A 16,596-nucleotide genomic window follows, 5' to 3' on the forward strand; every position below is an offset into this window, starting at 1 on the left:
AATATAAATCAGATACGAGAATGTTTTCATTAACATGTAGCAATTTAAAGAGCCCAATTCTCTTTACGCTTTCCCTCCGCCCCCCCCCTCGAACAGCTGATGAGTAAAATACGAAAGTCAAGCAGAATATATTAAACTCAAGGTCAGGAACCTAAAACTGTGTTCATTTCAAAAGTAATGAACACAGGATGCCATCTAGTGGCCTTCAGAAAAACGTTCCACTTTAAAATGCGAATACGCATCACCCGTTTTCTGAATGCGATCTTTACTGATGAGTGGATGGGACGCCCGGCTGTAAGAGATGTTCTTAGGGAATGCGTATATGGGATGCCCGTTGTGAAAGGGTTAATCCAATTTTGTTATCATGACTACTTGTTATACTAATCTCACGTTAAAGCACATGACTGCTAACATTACAAAACTTTATAAAGAATGATATAATATTCCAACAACTGATGTTCTTAGGGAACTGATGTCCAACAAGAGATGTTCTTAGGGAATGCGTATATGGGATGCCCGTTGTGAAAGGGTTAATCCAATTTTGTTATCATGACTACTTGTTATACTAATCTCACGTTAAAGCACATGACTGCTAACATTACAAAAATTTAAAAAGAATGATATAATATTCCAACAACTGATTATAAAAACATCCAGAACGCCTATGAACACAGCAAAAGATATGCAGCATTGGAAGGCATGTTAATAAAAGGTGAAAGAGTGATATTCTTCAAATATTGACTTTTATACATTCAAACCTAAAATTCTGCACACACAATACGAATGCCGGAAACGTGGGATATACAGTGAATTGAAGCCTTTCCAAATTACAGAATGAGAGCCCTAGATGCAGTACAGTCTATAATAGTCTATAATTAAAGTCTATAATAGATAGTCTACAAGTATAATTAAAGAACCTGATTTCAAGGCTGCCTACAAGCAAAACCAGTGATCCGAAAATTGGGAATTTTTGTGGCGGACTAAATGAAGCGATGAAAATTTCTTTCAGCAAAAAAATAGTTACAAATAGCATCACCAGATGGTGTTTTTCTTTGAAAATCTGCAGTAAAAGTGCAAATCATTGTTGGCATCATGCAGCAGCTGTTATAAAACCTAGAAACATTCACAGAGACTTTGTTTTCAATCTCCATGTTGTTCACAATGATGATAAGTTTATGAGATTATGCTTTGTTAATAAAATTGTTCTACCAAAACAGTAATTCCACAGTAGTTGCTCTACAAACATTTTGGACTTTGAAGGGGATTCTAAGAGGTCCAATGAATGTTAAAAACCTTTGGAAAATGAAAACAAAATTTAAAGATCATTTTCTATTTGTCCTGGAAGAGGAAGAAAACCTGTTTCTGCAAAAACAGTACATAGATTGTGCTTCAGGTTTAGTTTAACTAACTATCAGGACATAGTTTCAAACTTCAGGCTAGCACCAGTGTCCAGCATATAGCAAAGGCACTGGATAGACCCTGTTCAACTGTCCATAAGAGCTTGCGGAATGTCCTCTGATACCAATGCTGTGGTTGCTTCTGTATGATTTTGACACTTGAATAAGGTTCCCACTTTTTCTTTCTTGCTTTGAGGTTGATTCAGAATGGCCCTGCAGCATCTGGATGATGCAGTAAATACTCACAGCTGCCAAATTTGGGAATCAGAAAATCTGCACCCTGTCTTGGAGGTTCCATTGCGTTCACCAAAAGTGATGGTACGGTGTAGATTTTCTGCATCATTTATTCTTGGCCTGTAATTCTTCAAGGAGTTAAATTCCACAGGTCCAGTGACCTGCTTGATCACAGGCAATGATATGCATTGCTGTTAGAGAACGAAATTGTTTTGTCTCTGCAAGCATGTCAGTGCCTTGCATGCACAATCTTTATGCAAGTTGCAGATCATCCATATATTGCACTGTGTGTTACGAAGGTTGTTAAATGTCATTTTACAGAAGAATGTGTCAGCATTTTCGTAATGTTTGGCATCCCCAATCCTCAGACCTCAATCCATACGATTTGGGATTTGAAAACATTTGAAATATCTAGTAAGCCGTGACAATCCAAGAACTTTACTTGCATTTTTTACTTGTTTTTAACATTTTAAGCCACGTACTGAATACTCCCCAGCACACAGTGAAAGTTCAATTGTAAAATATGCCATCTTGCGATTTCAAATGGTAGCTGTATATGATGGCCATCATGTGGGACATACTTTTTTGTAATAAAATTTGTAAAGCTGTAAAACTATTGTGAAGGTGCTCCTAAATATATAATTTATTAATATAATGCCTTCTGGTGACGCTATCTGAAACTGATTTTTTTTTTCACTGAAAGAAACTCTCATCCCTTCATTAAAGTCCACCACGAAATTTCACAACATCCTGAAAAATGGTTTCCCTTGTAGTCAGCTTTGAAACAAAAATATTTAATTATAGACACCCTGCATACTATAAACTAGAAGTATGCATTGTTTATAGAAAAGTTTTTGAATTTAAAAGTTCAAGAGAGAATGTGAAATCATTTACCTGGAAGTCTTATACATAACCAAATGAATCTATGAGCTCAATCATAACAAAAAGGAAGAGCATAATGGAAACTCGGAAATTATCAACAAAAAAAAACTGAAAAAATTTTCAGGAAGGGAAGGGGAACTTCTGCTTTACAGATTAAGAGAAGTTCAAAGGTTAAGAAAAACTAAAATTTATTAAACAAAAACATCACAACACAAATGGGCTCTAGGTGACTAAAAAAAAAATTTTGTATAGAGTACAAAGTCTGAAACCCAGATCTGCAGACCATCAGCATTTGTTTTTCTTTACGAAGTCTAGGGATGGAGAATACTCAAGAAAAGATGTGTGTGCTGTAAAAGTGGGTTTTTTCCCCCAACTGTAACTTCTGTATGTCACTTTTAAACCACTGCTGCCAAAGGAATCACATCAAAGCAAATGTCAATACAACAGTTGCCACTATATTGATGTTAGTCATGACATGGTTGTGACTAACATGCTAACACCCCACAACCCTCACATGGTTGTGGGGTGTTAGATTTTTACCTGATCTAAACAATAACTACCTAATCTAACCACGACATATTTGTTTAAAGTAAGATGTTGCTCATACAGGTTTTTATTTTGTTGGCACAGCAAAGATGAACAGAGTCATAGCTAGGGTTTCAGCACCTGGAGAAAACTGAAGATTTTATGTCCCCTCCAGTTTACCAGGAATAGAAAACATTTAATTCTAAAATTTTATAACATCAGCTTGGTGCCCTCTGGAAGCTGTGCATGGGGACAGATGTCCCCTCTTACACCCCTCTAGCTACACCAATGATATTGAAGCACTGCATGTGCTGAAATGCAAATATATAGTAGCCTTTCTAAAAGTGTAGGCTAAATTTTCTGAACAGCTGCAAGAACATTCAAGAATTTGTTTTAACATTTTAACATAAATTCAACTGTATAGAGCATTGCAAAGTAATGGAAGAACATAGTTGGGAATATTTTCAAAAGTGCATGGCATAATACATGGCTAGCTGCCATATTCCATGATCATAGTGATGATGACGATTTGAAGGTTTCCGGGTAATTTGAAGATTTCTGGGTATCACAAGTAAAAGGTGAAATTTTCCAATTAATGGAATTTGTGAGGAAAGGTGGGGAAGTGATAAGAAACGAAAATGACATAACAGAGGTGTGTTTCACTGTGATGACAAATCACTCAATTATCAATCAACTAACTTATGGCAAAATCTGTAGTATGGTTTTAAATCCAGAAAATATGGTGACCAATAGGGAAGAAAGTGATAAAGACATTATTGAGAATGATTTTGATTAACAGTTAAGTAAGAATTCTAGATATGATAATTGCATGACTTGGGTGACAGAACTTTTTTACTGATCAGGAAATTATGTCAATCTATGAAACTAAAGAGAATGTGTACATATATGTATGCTAAATACAAGGTTGTTATTGTGATTCTAAAGAGAACGTAATAGCACAAAATACAATAGACCTTACACAACTTACACTGAAAAAAAAAATTTTTTAATGAATGAAACAAATAAATATTATTTTTTTATTTGAAAATTTTGATTTCTTTAAGATGATAAATGAATCATTATTTCATAAAACACTATTTCTTATTTTTAATTTTATAATTTCTGTGTTATCATGTGAAAATTTAAAACTCAGAATTCAGGCACTGACAAAAATGCTTCATGATTGAACAAGCTAACAATATCCATAATGACAGAAATCAGGCAACAGATGCTCCTGAGTATGGAACCAGCATCCACACTCTCAAAGCATGATGCTCTGGAAAGAGATATGAGTTAGCAGGAAAAACACTTCTATTTTCTTCATTCCTTCAATTCAACTAATAAGCATCTCACAAGTATGTATATTTCAAAATATATTTTGTCCTTCTCCTCAAAAAATAGAAATAAAATTCTAACCCATCAGCAAGAGTTCTTCAAGAAGTTAAGTTATTCTTCTTAAATTACTAAATTATTCAAGAATGGCACACATACACATTTCTCAGACATTTTTATGATAGATGCAATAATGGACATCTTATTCCTATGATTCATACTTGATGCATGAAGTACAGTAAGCAAGTGGTTAAGAATGCTGAATGCTAGTAGTTTGACTTGGGTTCAAACCCAGTCAAACAAGTTGACTACACAATTGGTTTTCGTGGTTTTCCTCATATGTACTACAAATACGACCCAGTTTCCCTTGGAAAGTTCTCCACAAAGACATCACATACCTGAGACAGATATATTTCATAATTTGTTATATTCAAATAAGATAAATTAATATCTGATAGATTACTCTGCATAGTTCATCTTAGCGAGAAAAATTAACCTAGAATCCTGCCAAAAATTTCATATACTGAAAAATTTCCTTCGGAAAACTTTTAGGAGATGATTTGCATCTCATCATCTGCCAAATATTTATATCTACTGTTAAAACCAAATGCGGCCACTCTAAAAATTTATAACTATTAAGGAAAGTAATTTTTTCTGTTGATTTCAAGTTTAGTTTAGATATTTGGATAAGTATTAAAATTATGGGTATGTATCCAAATTTGGCATTTATCCAAATCATTTCTTGCAATCTTTCAAATGCAGATTAAAATCTGATTAACTTAGGTTAAAATGTGTAAAAATAAACTAAATTTTTTACCACTTCCTCTTCATCTTCATTTTCTACTGCTTCCTCCTGTTGTTCTTTTGGAGGATACCATGAATCAAGTGAGCATTCATTGAGATACATCTGACAAGAATACAGTGCAAGTACACAACTTATTTTGTTTTTGAAGTCTTCTTGTAGCATCATGAGAACAGCAGTATGAGCAGCTTCTAAAACAATAGATGGAAAATTTTGAAAACTTCAAAATTTCAGCAGCTTATAAACATAGCACTGTTACAAAAAATATATAAAATATTAAAATCACATATGACAAATACTTTGAAAATATAACATACCATTGGACTTTTAAATTAGAACAGCCATAAGAATTGTTTCCCTAGCCAAAAACATTTTGCATTAAAATATCATAAATGGACATAACAAATGGGCCACATAAAAACACAGATGATAAATACTATGAAAATTTGGGTACTTCCTTATTAAAGTAACCACCAGATGCTCTTTGAAGAAATTTAGCACTACTTAAAATTAATTTGCAAAAATTATGTTGCAAAAACTAGATCACATTCTGACAACCTTCAAAAAATGAAATATACAAGGGAAAATAACATTCATTTATCTTTGCAGAGGCCATAATTCGGTAGCTGCTGCTATTAAAGAATCAAATATTGGCAATTTTTTTTTTTTTTTTTTTAACTTTCATTCATACTTTGCACTATAGTTCTTCAGCACAGCAGTATATGCAGCACAAAACAGTAAGAAAAGGAAACCTGGAACCATGAAGCAAGTTACTGGCATGAAGATTTTTTTGTCTTGCTGTTTTTCACTTAATCTCCAAATACTTTTATAAACTGGTGGCAAATTTTGCACTTTTGCTCAGCATGCAAAATTATGTGTTACTGAAGAGAAAACTACCACTTTTTTTTTTTTTTCAATTGATAAGTTAAATACAATTAATATTTTAGAAAAGAGAAAATTAAGAATACAACAGAATGAATAATATTGTGAGGAAACTACTCTTATTTTTAATTTGATGAAATTAAAAAAATGGTTAGCATTTTAGAGGGCAGAAAAAGTAATGAAGGAATGATACCACAAGGCTAAATGTTCTGCATGTTATCAAATGTTGCAAGATATAAATATCACAAAAATTTACTACTTCTTTTCCAACATTAAAAATTTAAAATGATATATATTTTAGAAGAGAAAAATATTTAATCAATGATATCACATAGGCAACTTTGTAAAGAAGCATACAGTAGCTCCCTAAAGTGTTTGCATACTTTAAGAATTTGTAGAAAAAGCGCTGTACCCCAGAACTGAATTTTGAATATTTTCATATTATCTCCACACGAATTTTAATATAACCTAGCCCTTTTTTTAACTAACTTATTTTCTTTTCCTAAAATTGAAAAATGTAAGGAGCCATACATAAAACACGGCACAAAAGTGATCATACACTGAAACATTTTCGTAAAATTTCATAAATAAAATTATTGTCTGCCACTTTTTTTATTTTAAAATTTTGTGGTATTCGTCAGATGGGCATATACTTTTATGGAGAAGAAAAAAAGAGGAACCTTATCCCAAGACCTTGGTTGGAATAGTAAAGTATAGCAGTAGAGGTATCCTTGTGTGGGGGCGCATGTCAGCATCAGGATTAGGTGATTTCGTATTTATTGATGGCATGATGAACCTTGCTCTTTACTTATATATTTTAAAAGATAATTTATTCTCCCAAATAGAAATAACTTTATTTTTTATCAGGGTAACGATCCTAAGCACACGACCCTCAGCGTTCACCTCTGGTATATCTATAATTGTCCACAAGTTCTGAAAACACCATCTCAGTCACTAGATTAAAATTAAGATAGAATGCATCTGGAGAGAATTTTTTTGCAGACTGTTAGAGCTATTTTAAAAAAGTAAGCTTGAACTTTCGATTCTGTCAAAAAGAATTTCCGATTCTGGAGCTGCCAAAGGATCAACAAAGTGAAAGCATGTTTCGATATCCATCAAACAAAAAGTGGAATTGCTGCAAAAAACGGATAAAGGCATATCCTTTGTTTCTCTAACCATTCCGAAACCTGTTTATCAATTTCATGCTGCTCTGCGTGGGATGGGGGGGGACGTTGCAGCGCAATGAACTGGAAGTTGATCTGTCAGCACTATCCTTATCTTCAGGGCAGATGTTTTTATTTTATTCGGCTTATAATTCCTTACTAAATGTAGTATTTCATCCCGATGTACTCCGTCTTTGATATGATTTAAATCAAATTCCTCGTCATTATAAATATCATAAATACACATCAAATAGTTTTCTGGTTGCAATTTTATAATTTCAACTATGCATATTGTATGCTTTACACATGCGCGTGTTAAAAGAAATTTTTAATAAAGTAAACAAATAAATATTAAGCTTTTTTTCGTAAATTTTGATACCCTTTAGATCATAATTGGTCTTTATTTCATAAATTACAGTTTCATATTTTTAATTTTATAATTTTTGCATGCCATCTTACAAGATTTAAACTGATGATCTATAATCCGGAAAGCTCGATAATCCGGAATCGCCAAAGTCCCGACGAGTCCGGATTAAAGACTTTTGACTGTATATTGTTTTTGCAACGACAATACAGGACTGCATTATGCCAATTATTGTTCTCAGATTTTTAATTCTACAAGTTTTAAATGGGAAAAAAGAATCCCTTTAATAATGACATTTTGTGCATTTGATATAAAGATGAAATAAAACTAATAATCATCCTGAAAATTAAAAATGCTCATAAATAAACCTAAAAATGCATTGTAAAGTACCCTGCAGAAATATACAAATATAATTACTAAAAAATTTACCTTTGTAAAGCTTTTCCTTCAAAAAAGTATCCATTAATACATTATATGAAAAAAAATCAGGGAAAATGCCATAATTTTCCCGATCCTCCAAAATTTTAAGCAATGTTTCATATTGCTTAAATTTCAAATAAATTCTTATAGTAGCATATATTGTAGAATCCATTATTTCTACAGCTCGTTTTGTCCTACGAAACCTACAAAATGAATGTAGAAAGTACACAAAAATTATAATAAACAAAGATAATAGAATTAAATAAAATGCAGAAAATACAATGGACAGTACAATGCTATGTTTAACATTAGAAACTATATGAAGGCATATATAATAAGGAATTCAGTTAAAGACTTTGACTTGAATGCCTGCCTGTTCATGTTACCACAAGAAATAAACAAATTTGTTGTTACAGATTGGCAGCTATAACAACAGACATAGGCTTTAAGCTCTGGAAAACAATACAATAAGACTACTGATCCAAATATTAAATATGAAAATAATTTAGATATATACCTGTAAAGTAAATGTTCTAATTCATCAAGTTCAGATTCACTTTGAACACAATTTGCAAACTGTAAGGATAAAAAAATGAATTTTAACAATTTACCCCATTAAATAATTCTATATATTTTATACATATTTATGTGAAGTATGTAACATATTACATAAATATAATTTCTTAACAGGTAAATATAAAAATAATTAAAATTAATAAAATACAAAAATTTAAAATTAACAGAACATAATTGAATAAAAATTTCTTTACAGAATTTCTTAATAAGGTGAATACATACATAATATGTGCATAATACGCACTGATATCAGTGCAATATGATGAAAAATCCTGCAATAAGCTCACAGATAGTTCATTCGTAAACTAATTTAAGCAAAAGAATGCAAGTTAACAATACAGACCTAAAAATTAATAAATATGCTTGAAAATTACAGCTTAAAATCATATATCAAAGGAATTTATCACGCAATATGAAATTTTGTAATAAAATACAATAGAGTGCAAAACCTGAATGTCTAATATCCGGACCTCTAGACCAGCATATTTTTTTTTTTTTTTCCAATGTCTAGGAATGGAGAATATAATATTAAAAAGCAAATGTGCCATAAAAGTGATTTTTCTTTCTAGCAAAGAATCTTTTATGTTGCTTTATGTTGCTTACAGAATCACACAGTGACCATTCATATTACACCGACTGCCATTAGCTGTCAGTGTAATATGAATGGCCTTGAGACAATCACACTTTCAGTCCTTGAGTGGCAGTGGACAGGAAATTAGCACTTTTATGTCACACTTAAACAATAAGTGGAGCCCCAAATCATATTTGCATGAAGTGGGAAGTTATTGATACTTTTTTTTTACTTGGTATAAGCACATGGAAAAAAGAAAGAAATATATTTCAAAGAATTTCAGTTAGCACAACAAATTACATCTATTAATTTAATCCAGCACATTGTCTGTAATTGAAATTGAAGTTTTAATTTTTGATTATGTGAAAAAGAATTTAATTCTGGAGCTGTAACAAGATGTGCAAACTGAGAGCCTATTTAGTATTTGCCTTCTGTAATGACCTTGGTGAGAGAAAATGGTGCTAGCACAATTGGGTATAAGAACACAGAGTTTCAAAATTAGGCAAAACAACACACTTATTTGGCAAGGATTTTTCTTGTTATAGAAGGTTAAATTTTCCAATTACTTTTATTGGTGAACAAATGTGGAGAACTGATTATAAATGAAAATGACACAGCATAAATTTTCCATTGCGATGACAATTCCACAATCAGCAATGGCTAATGAACAGTAAAATGTGTAGCATGATTTTAAATCCAGAACATATATATCACTACCTATAGTGAAGAAGTTTCTAGAAAATGTTTTTAAGAATGAAAAAATTTTGATTGATAATTTAGAGAAAATTCTGAACATGGCAGTTACAGAACTTGAACAGAACAACTTTGTAACTTAACAATTACGGCTATCTATCAACTAATAAGAACGTATTAGCACAAAAAAAAATAAATAGTTTAAACAACTTAAACTGAAATAAATGTTTTATTAAACAAACAAACAAATACCGAACTTTTTTGAAAATTTGTATTTCCTTACTATCATAAATGCTTCAGTATTTCCTAAACAACCATATTATACATTTAATTTTATAATTTTTATGTTAGCTCAGTAGATTTAAATAGAAAATATAAAATTCAAAAATTCCCAAAATCTGAAATTACCAAAGTCTCTATGATTCCAGACATAGTACTGTATGCAGATTAACTAACAACAAATTTAAAGGGCAAAAATACTCAGCAATTTGGAGACAAAATTCAAATTTGCTTTTTATCTCAAACTTCTGAAAGCATGACACTCGAATATCATTATGAATTTAACATACAAATTTTATTTTAATATAATGAAAAGTACATACTATATCAATATCCACGCCACTCGCAAGTCGCTTACTTCCAAATTTTCTGTCTGTTTCAACAAAGTATTGATCTGTTAAACAAAACAAATTTTGGTCAAAATGCAATTAAAAATTAAGATCACAGAAATATTTATATGAAGAAATAAAATGCAATGAAAGAATTCACATGGATAGTTCAACAAATTATTTGCTTTGATAATATGGAAGAATCATTAAAATCTTTGGTTAATCTTTGGATTATGGTAACTTGGCGATTTTTTTCGCGACCAACACTGCTACAGCAACCTGCTAGTTTTTGTTTGCATGCCATTTTGTTTTCACGAAGTAAAGGGATATTTCTTTTTTTTTTTTTTACTCAACATTTCCAACATTTTTTTCCAACAATCTGCTAGTCGAATTACGCTTATCCTAGAACTTTTATGGAACCAAAAGTGCTTAATCATGACAAAGATTAGGTGTGAAATTGGGACAAAATGCAGAATCGCCTACTGCTTGCCGCGTTTTTAAGAATTGCACATACACGGTATCATCCATGTACACGTCGACCTATTTTCACTTAAAAAAAATCCCAAAATTGCACAAAAATGGCATTGCGCACACTCTTGACTATATTCATGTACACTGCTAAAGTCCTAGCTAGTAACCTTTATCGCCTTACCAAAATGTCGCCAAACTACCTGTTACCATATTCCAAAGATTAGCCAAATCTTTCATTAAACCTGAACTTTATATTTTGAGCCATTAAATGTAACAAGACTGCTGTTAATACTAAAGAGAGATTTCATATCTTTTTACTCATTTTCAGTTAATATCCAAAACCAAACCTGTTTTGGTAAAAATATATTTACGTGTGCCCGTTGGCGGAAATTGGCAATTTTTGGCATTATATGGATACCAAGTTTGTGCAATTCTTTGACTTTTTATTTTGGCTTTGTGTACTGACAATTTTTGCACAAAAAATCGCCACTACACAAAGACAAAATAACAAGTCAAATAATTGCACAAACTCAGTATCCATTTACACATTGACCTATTTCACTTAAAAAACATCAGAGAATTGCACAAACTTGGCATTGTGCAATCCCTTGATTTTATCCACATACACATCAACCTATTTTCACTTAAAAAAAATCGGAGAATTGCACAAACTTGGCATTGCACATTCCCTTGACTTTGCCCATGTACACATGTCTGTATTCACTTAAAAAGTCAAAGGAACAGCCAACAAAACATATATAATCTCAATAAACTACATTTTAAATCAAGCAATCAATTAACATAAAAAGGGAACTTCATCTTAGCACTACACAAAGGGAATATCCACTTACCTTATTTAGAAATTTTCCTTTCTTCAGTCAAACAAAAGTCTTTAACTGCATCTAATATCTTCCTAAAATTATTTGAACTAGAATCTGTATACTGGCAATGACACATAAATTCACAAAAATACCCTCCGTAGAGCCAATATCCTCCGACGTTTGGCCATGCTCATTTCCTTCCTACAAACAGGACACTTATAATGGCTTCTAAGTAAACCTTTCATTTACACACCACTCAATTAATGCTCTTTTCCCCTTTCATTCCAAATTGTACAGAAACTTCAAATTAATTGTACCACATTCAGCCATTATACCATCTAAACCACAAAACAAGCAATGTACTTCCTAACCAACATACACAAGCCCTTACAAATCTTTTCCCATAATTCAAAATTTACCGCAATCAAGTAACTGATTACGTCATAATAGGGTTTCCATAACATTAAACTACTTGGGTTACCATAAATGAAACAACAACTTGGCCATAAATGTAACAACAATTTTGCGATAATACAAGGGGCAACCTTCAATCTACTCTAACCCCTGTTTTAACACAGCATTGCAGATTGAATTGACAGCTTTGCAAACTTAAAAAATGTTAGCTTCAAAATTAAACATCTTACTTTATTAATAAATACTCATTGATCCCTTGCTTGTGGATTAATTAATATAAGAATAAGTAAAATATTTCAACTAAACTGTTTTCAATAATTATCTTCTACCAGTATACCTTCTCCATTAAGAATACATCATTATTCTAGCCACAATCAGTGGTAGATAGGGCAGCTGGGTAGGTGCCTGGTGAGCCGGAGCGAGCCGGGCCGATCAAGAGACATGAATGATCAAATCAACAAAGCTGACTCGGCAAGAAAGCTTTGCGTGTGAGGGAATGTACACTGCTTAAAAAAAAAAAAAAATGGGACAGTGCTATATCTCCCGTTCTACTGTGCCGATTGACAAAATTCAAACTGCGTTTTTCATGTCTCGGAAGCGCGACTTAGGATATATATTAGATTTATATATAGCACTATTCTAACATAGGTATTTTGACGCAAAATCGGACTTTTTCTGAAATAACATACCAATTTTTTTACATATTTCGATTCTACGACTCAAATTATGCCAGAATACCAAGTTTTGTAAAAATCATATGAATAGTTTTTAAAATATTAGCTCTCAAAATTTTAGCTCATCAATGTTAATTGAATTTGGCAAATATTTATTAATATCTCTTTTTTTATTAAACTTTTTTCATTTTTTTCTCTCACATTTCGAAATTTTAGTTCATTCCAAATAAAATTTACCCATTTTTTGCATTTTATTTTTTCAATTTCTATTTTTAAATAATTTCTATAGATTTTTCGGAAAAAATTTTGAATTATAACCTATAAAATTTTTACCATCATCTTAAAGTAGGTGTATTTTTAAGCATATCTGCATAAAATTAGACTTTTTTATTCAAAATTTTCTAAGATATACATGAATTTACATAATTTCGCGTTTTGAAATTTGGCACCTTTTTTTTGAGCGATAATAACGCCAAATGTGGTCTATGGACTTTCGTTACAGTGAATTGCCACAGCTATTTTTAACCTTAAATTTCAAGTAAAGTTTTAAGGAGAATTAATTATATGACATTTTTTCCCTCAATGATGCGTAATAAATATTTACTAATACTATATGAAAAGCTATTTTTTTTTAATTATAGATGATATTATTGAAATTTTTAACTTTTTTTTTTTTTTTTTTTTTTTTTTTTAAATAAGAGTAAATTTTTGTAAGAGTAAATTTTTACCTTCGGCGTTTTATCGTGTGCTACTTTACTTCACTTAAAACAAATTGTCTAAAACTGAGAATTTTCGTTTGATGTTTATTTGAATTTTATGACATTAACTGCATAATTTATTTCTAAACAAACTGTTGCTTTTGAAGTGGCTGAAAGAGCAGCTGATACTATCATCTATATTTTTAAAGCACAGTATATTTTTATAGAAATATAAGATTGAGAATAATCATTTTTATAAAAGTGAAATTATGATATAAACATACAACCCTCTAGAGACTGAATTAATGGAAGTTCAATGGTTATGTAGAAATGATCTGCAGCTACTTAATGGCTGGATAAGTCAGCAGATTCTGTGGACAAGTAAGAATAATTATATAAATGACACTCAACATTCTGAATTCAATTAACAACGATGATACGATGTTTATTAAATGAATTTAAGAAGTTTTAAAACATAAAAAATCAACACATTTTTTATCCTAAAATGTATTTTTGTGCATAGCGTATTTTCATTATATTCTTAAAATTCTAATTTAGAATGTAATTGTCAAGAACTGAATCCTAATCATCAGTAATATAATAAGTAATTATTACGGTTATTAATAAATCCTTCTTATAAAGTAATTGCAAATATTTCAAAAAACTTTGTCTGAATGCAAATATTTTTAATTTTATATTAATCAAGATTGCACACAATATTATTTATTTGCACTTCAATTTTTACTGTCAGTTCTAGTAGAAGTTACAAATCAATTATATTTAATTAAGGATTGGATTGGATTATTTAATTATGGCAAAGCACACGAGGCCTATCTAAAGGGAGGGATGCTTTCGTGGAGGACTTTCTAAGGGAAACTGGCTCGTATACACGTCACACATGGGGAAAACCACAAAAACACACATGCGACCAGCCTGTTTGCAGGATTCGAACCTCGGACCGAACTACCAGTGTTCAGCATCTACTGGTGGGCTGAACACTGGCACTCGGCTGCTGGTGGGCTATTTAATTAAGGAATGACCATCTAAGTTTAGAAACAGCAATTTAATTATTGGCGCCGTATCTTTCATGTTACTCCCGATTGGCAAGCTACATGATTTTTAATGAGTATTCGGGTTTTGCTAGTAACTTCACTTGGAAATCGCGCTTAAACTAGGTTAGTTGGTTATTTGAACATAGAAAGAACATGGGAGCTATTTGATTAAGATGCTTTCATAGAGAACCTTTGTAAAGAGAACCTAGGAAACTACGAAAATCAACCATGCAGCCTGGGTTAGACTTCGCAACAAACAATTAGTATTTAACAATCTTCAAATGCTAGGCAACTGGTGAGGCTCCAATTAAATCTCCAATTTAATATTTTATTTGTAAATATTTAAAATATTGTTGTATTTTTAGACACAAAAAGCAGAATTTAAGTTTTGTTAACTCGTTAGTAAACTACCAAGCCGAAGTGCAAATGAATATTCAATTTCTTTTGCAAAAATTGTATTCACTTAATATTCTTGGAATATGAGCTAAAGAAGGAACGTTCTCAGAAGATTAAAGAAGTGTTTAAATCCAGTGATATTAGGTTTGCCTTACAAGCTCAGGATCAAAACGATTCTGCAATTGCCCAAGTAGTTGACTTGTAAATGTCTGTGATTTAAACAGATGACTTTTAATCTTATGTTTTCTGACTGAAAACGTATTCCAAATGTTTTGTATTGCATGACAATGCATCTTTTCATTATTCAATAACCAGTCGGAGAACCGCTTGTGTTTTGAAAATAAGTATGTGTACTCAATCGTCCTGCATGTTCTTCAAATTTGACTTCTTGTGATTTTTTTCTTTCCAAAACACTAAAGTTGCCTCTCAAAGGAAAGTTTTTTGACATTGAAGAGACAAAAGGAGTATGACATCTACTTTTAGAGGCATGTCAAAAACAGATCTCTACAAGCCTTCTCTTCCATTACATGTTGTGCAGTCAGACATAAAGTTGCATCAGCGTAAATTTTATAATCTATTTTTATTACACTCTGTTTACTTTATTAACATACAGTGAATATATACTAAATCTTTTACTTCAGCTTAAGTAATTTGGAATTTTTGACGGACTTGTTGTCGGAACAAGGACTTAGAAGATAAGTCAAATTAAATATTTCTATAACAAAATTAATTCAAGGTCAAAGTTTCAATATTTTATTTTCGGAATGAAAGGAAGTTTTTTCAGTTTTGGTCCATTATCCTAAGTATATTTTCTTCGATTCTTTATTTTTCCATAAAAGCAAAAAATTTACGGATGGTATACATATAACGTATAGCTACAAATTAAAATTTAATAATATACAGAATGGTTATAATTAATGTTCCACATTGAAATGTTCATAAAAGGAAAACTACTGGATCAAATGTTATCAAACTTAGTAAACGTGTAAAGGAGGTCATGGGAATTTATTTTCTGCGAAATAAAGGAAGTTCGAAACCTCACCACCGAGGGGGGAATGGCGCTGTATGCAATATTGTTAAACGAAATATGGGTCGGAATCTAACTTAACCTTTTGCTACACGGGTTTAATATGTTGTATACCCTTAAGAAACCTTGAAGCAGGCAAATTACCATTTAAAAGCATTAAATTCGATAAAAGTCAAGTACGACATTCGTGTAAGTGATAAATTTGTCCGTGAATTAAAACGTGAAACCACGAATTAGCGATTAGAAAATGTGCGATCGCAAATCACTCGCACAAGTGCGTACAATCTGGAAATCGTTTTCTTACAGATCGCTAATGTGTAATTTTTGAAACCTGAATTCGGCACTAAAACATGAAGATACTGATTCAAAACGCTTTTAATCTATTTGGGCCAAAGAAATCCCTCATGTTGTCTATCTAGTTCCATTGCATTCTCATACTGCGTTCAATTGCATAGCAGTCATTCCACACCGTTTAGTGTTGAATGACAGCTAGTTTTATAACTGAACCATTCTCTGAAGAGCAGTCGACAGCTGGACCACTGTGATTGCAGCTCACTTAGAGTCAATGTTAAAATGTTTTGTGATACATGAACT

General features: G+C 31.6%; 1 protein-coding gene across 1 annotated transcript in view; it reads right to left on the minus strand.

Moving 5' to 3' along the window:
* Positions 1 to 16,596, minus strand: part of LOC118191930 (uncharacterized) — a 41,602-nt gene that overhangs the window by 15,021 nt on the left and 9,985 nt on the right. Inside the window, exons 3-6 of the mRNA XM_035362797.2 lie at positions 10,444 to 10,514; positions 8,519 to 8,577; positions 8,011 to 8,204; positions 5,188 to 5,363 (exon numbers count right to left, since the gene is read on the minus strand). Of these exons, the coding sequence (XP_035218688.1) occupies positions 5,188 to 5,363; positions 8,011 to 8,204; positions 8,519 to 8,577; positions 10,444 to 10,514 (500 nt within the window). The remainder of the gene's footprint in view (positions 1 to 5,187; positions 5,364 to 8,010; positions 8,205 to 8,518; positions 8,578 to 10,443; positions 10,515 to 16,596) is intronic.

This window comes from Stegodyphus dumicola, chromosome 4, assembly GCF_044657685.1.
Source record: "Stegodyphus dumicola isolate Sdum_Otavi_A_Nest chromosome 4, ASM4465768v1".
In the NCBI taxonomy this organism is placed as follows: Eukaryota; Metazoa; Arthropoda; class Arachnida; order Araneae; family Eresidae; genus Stegodyphus; species Stegodyphus dumicola.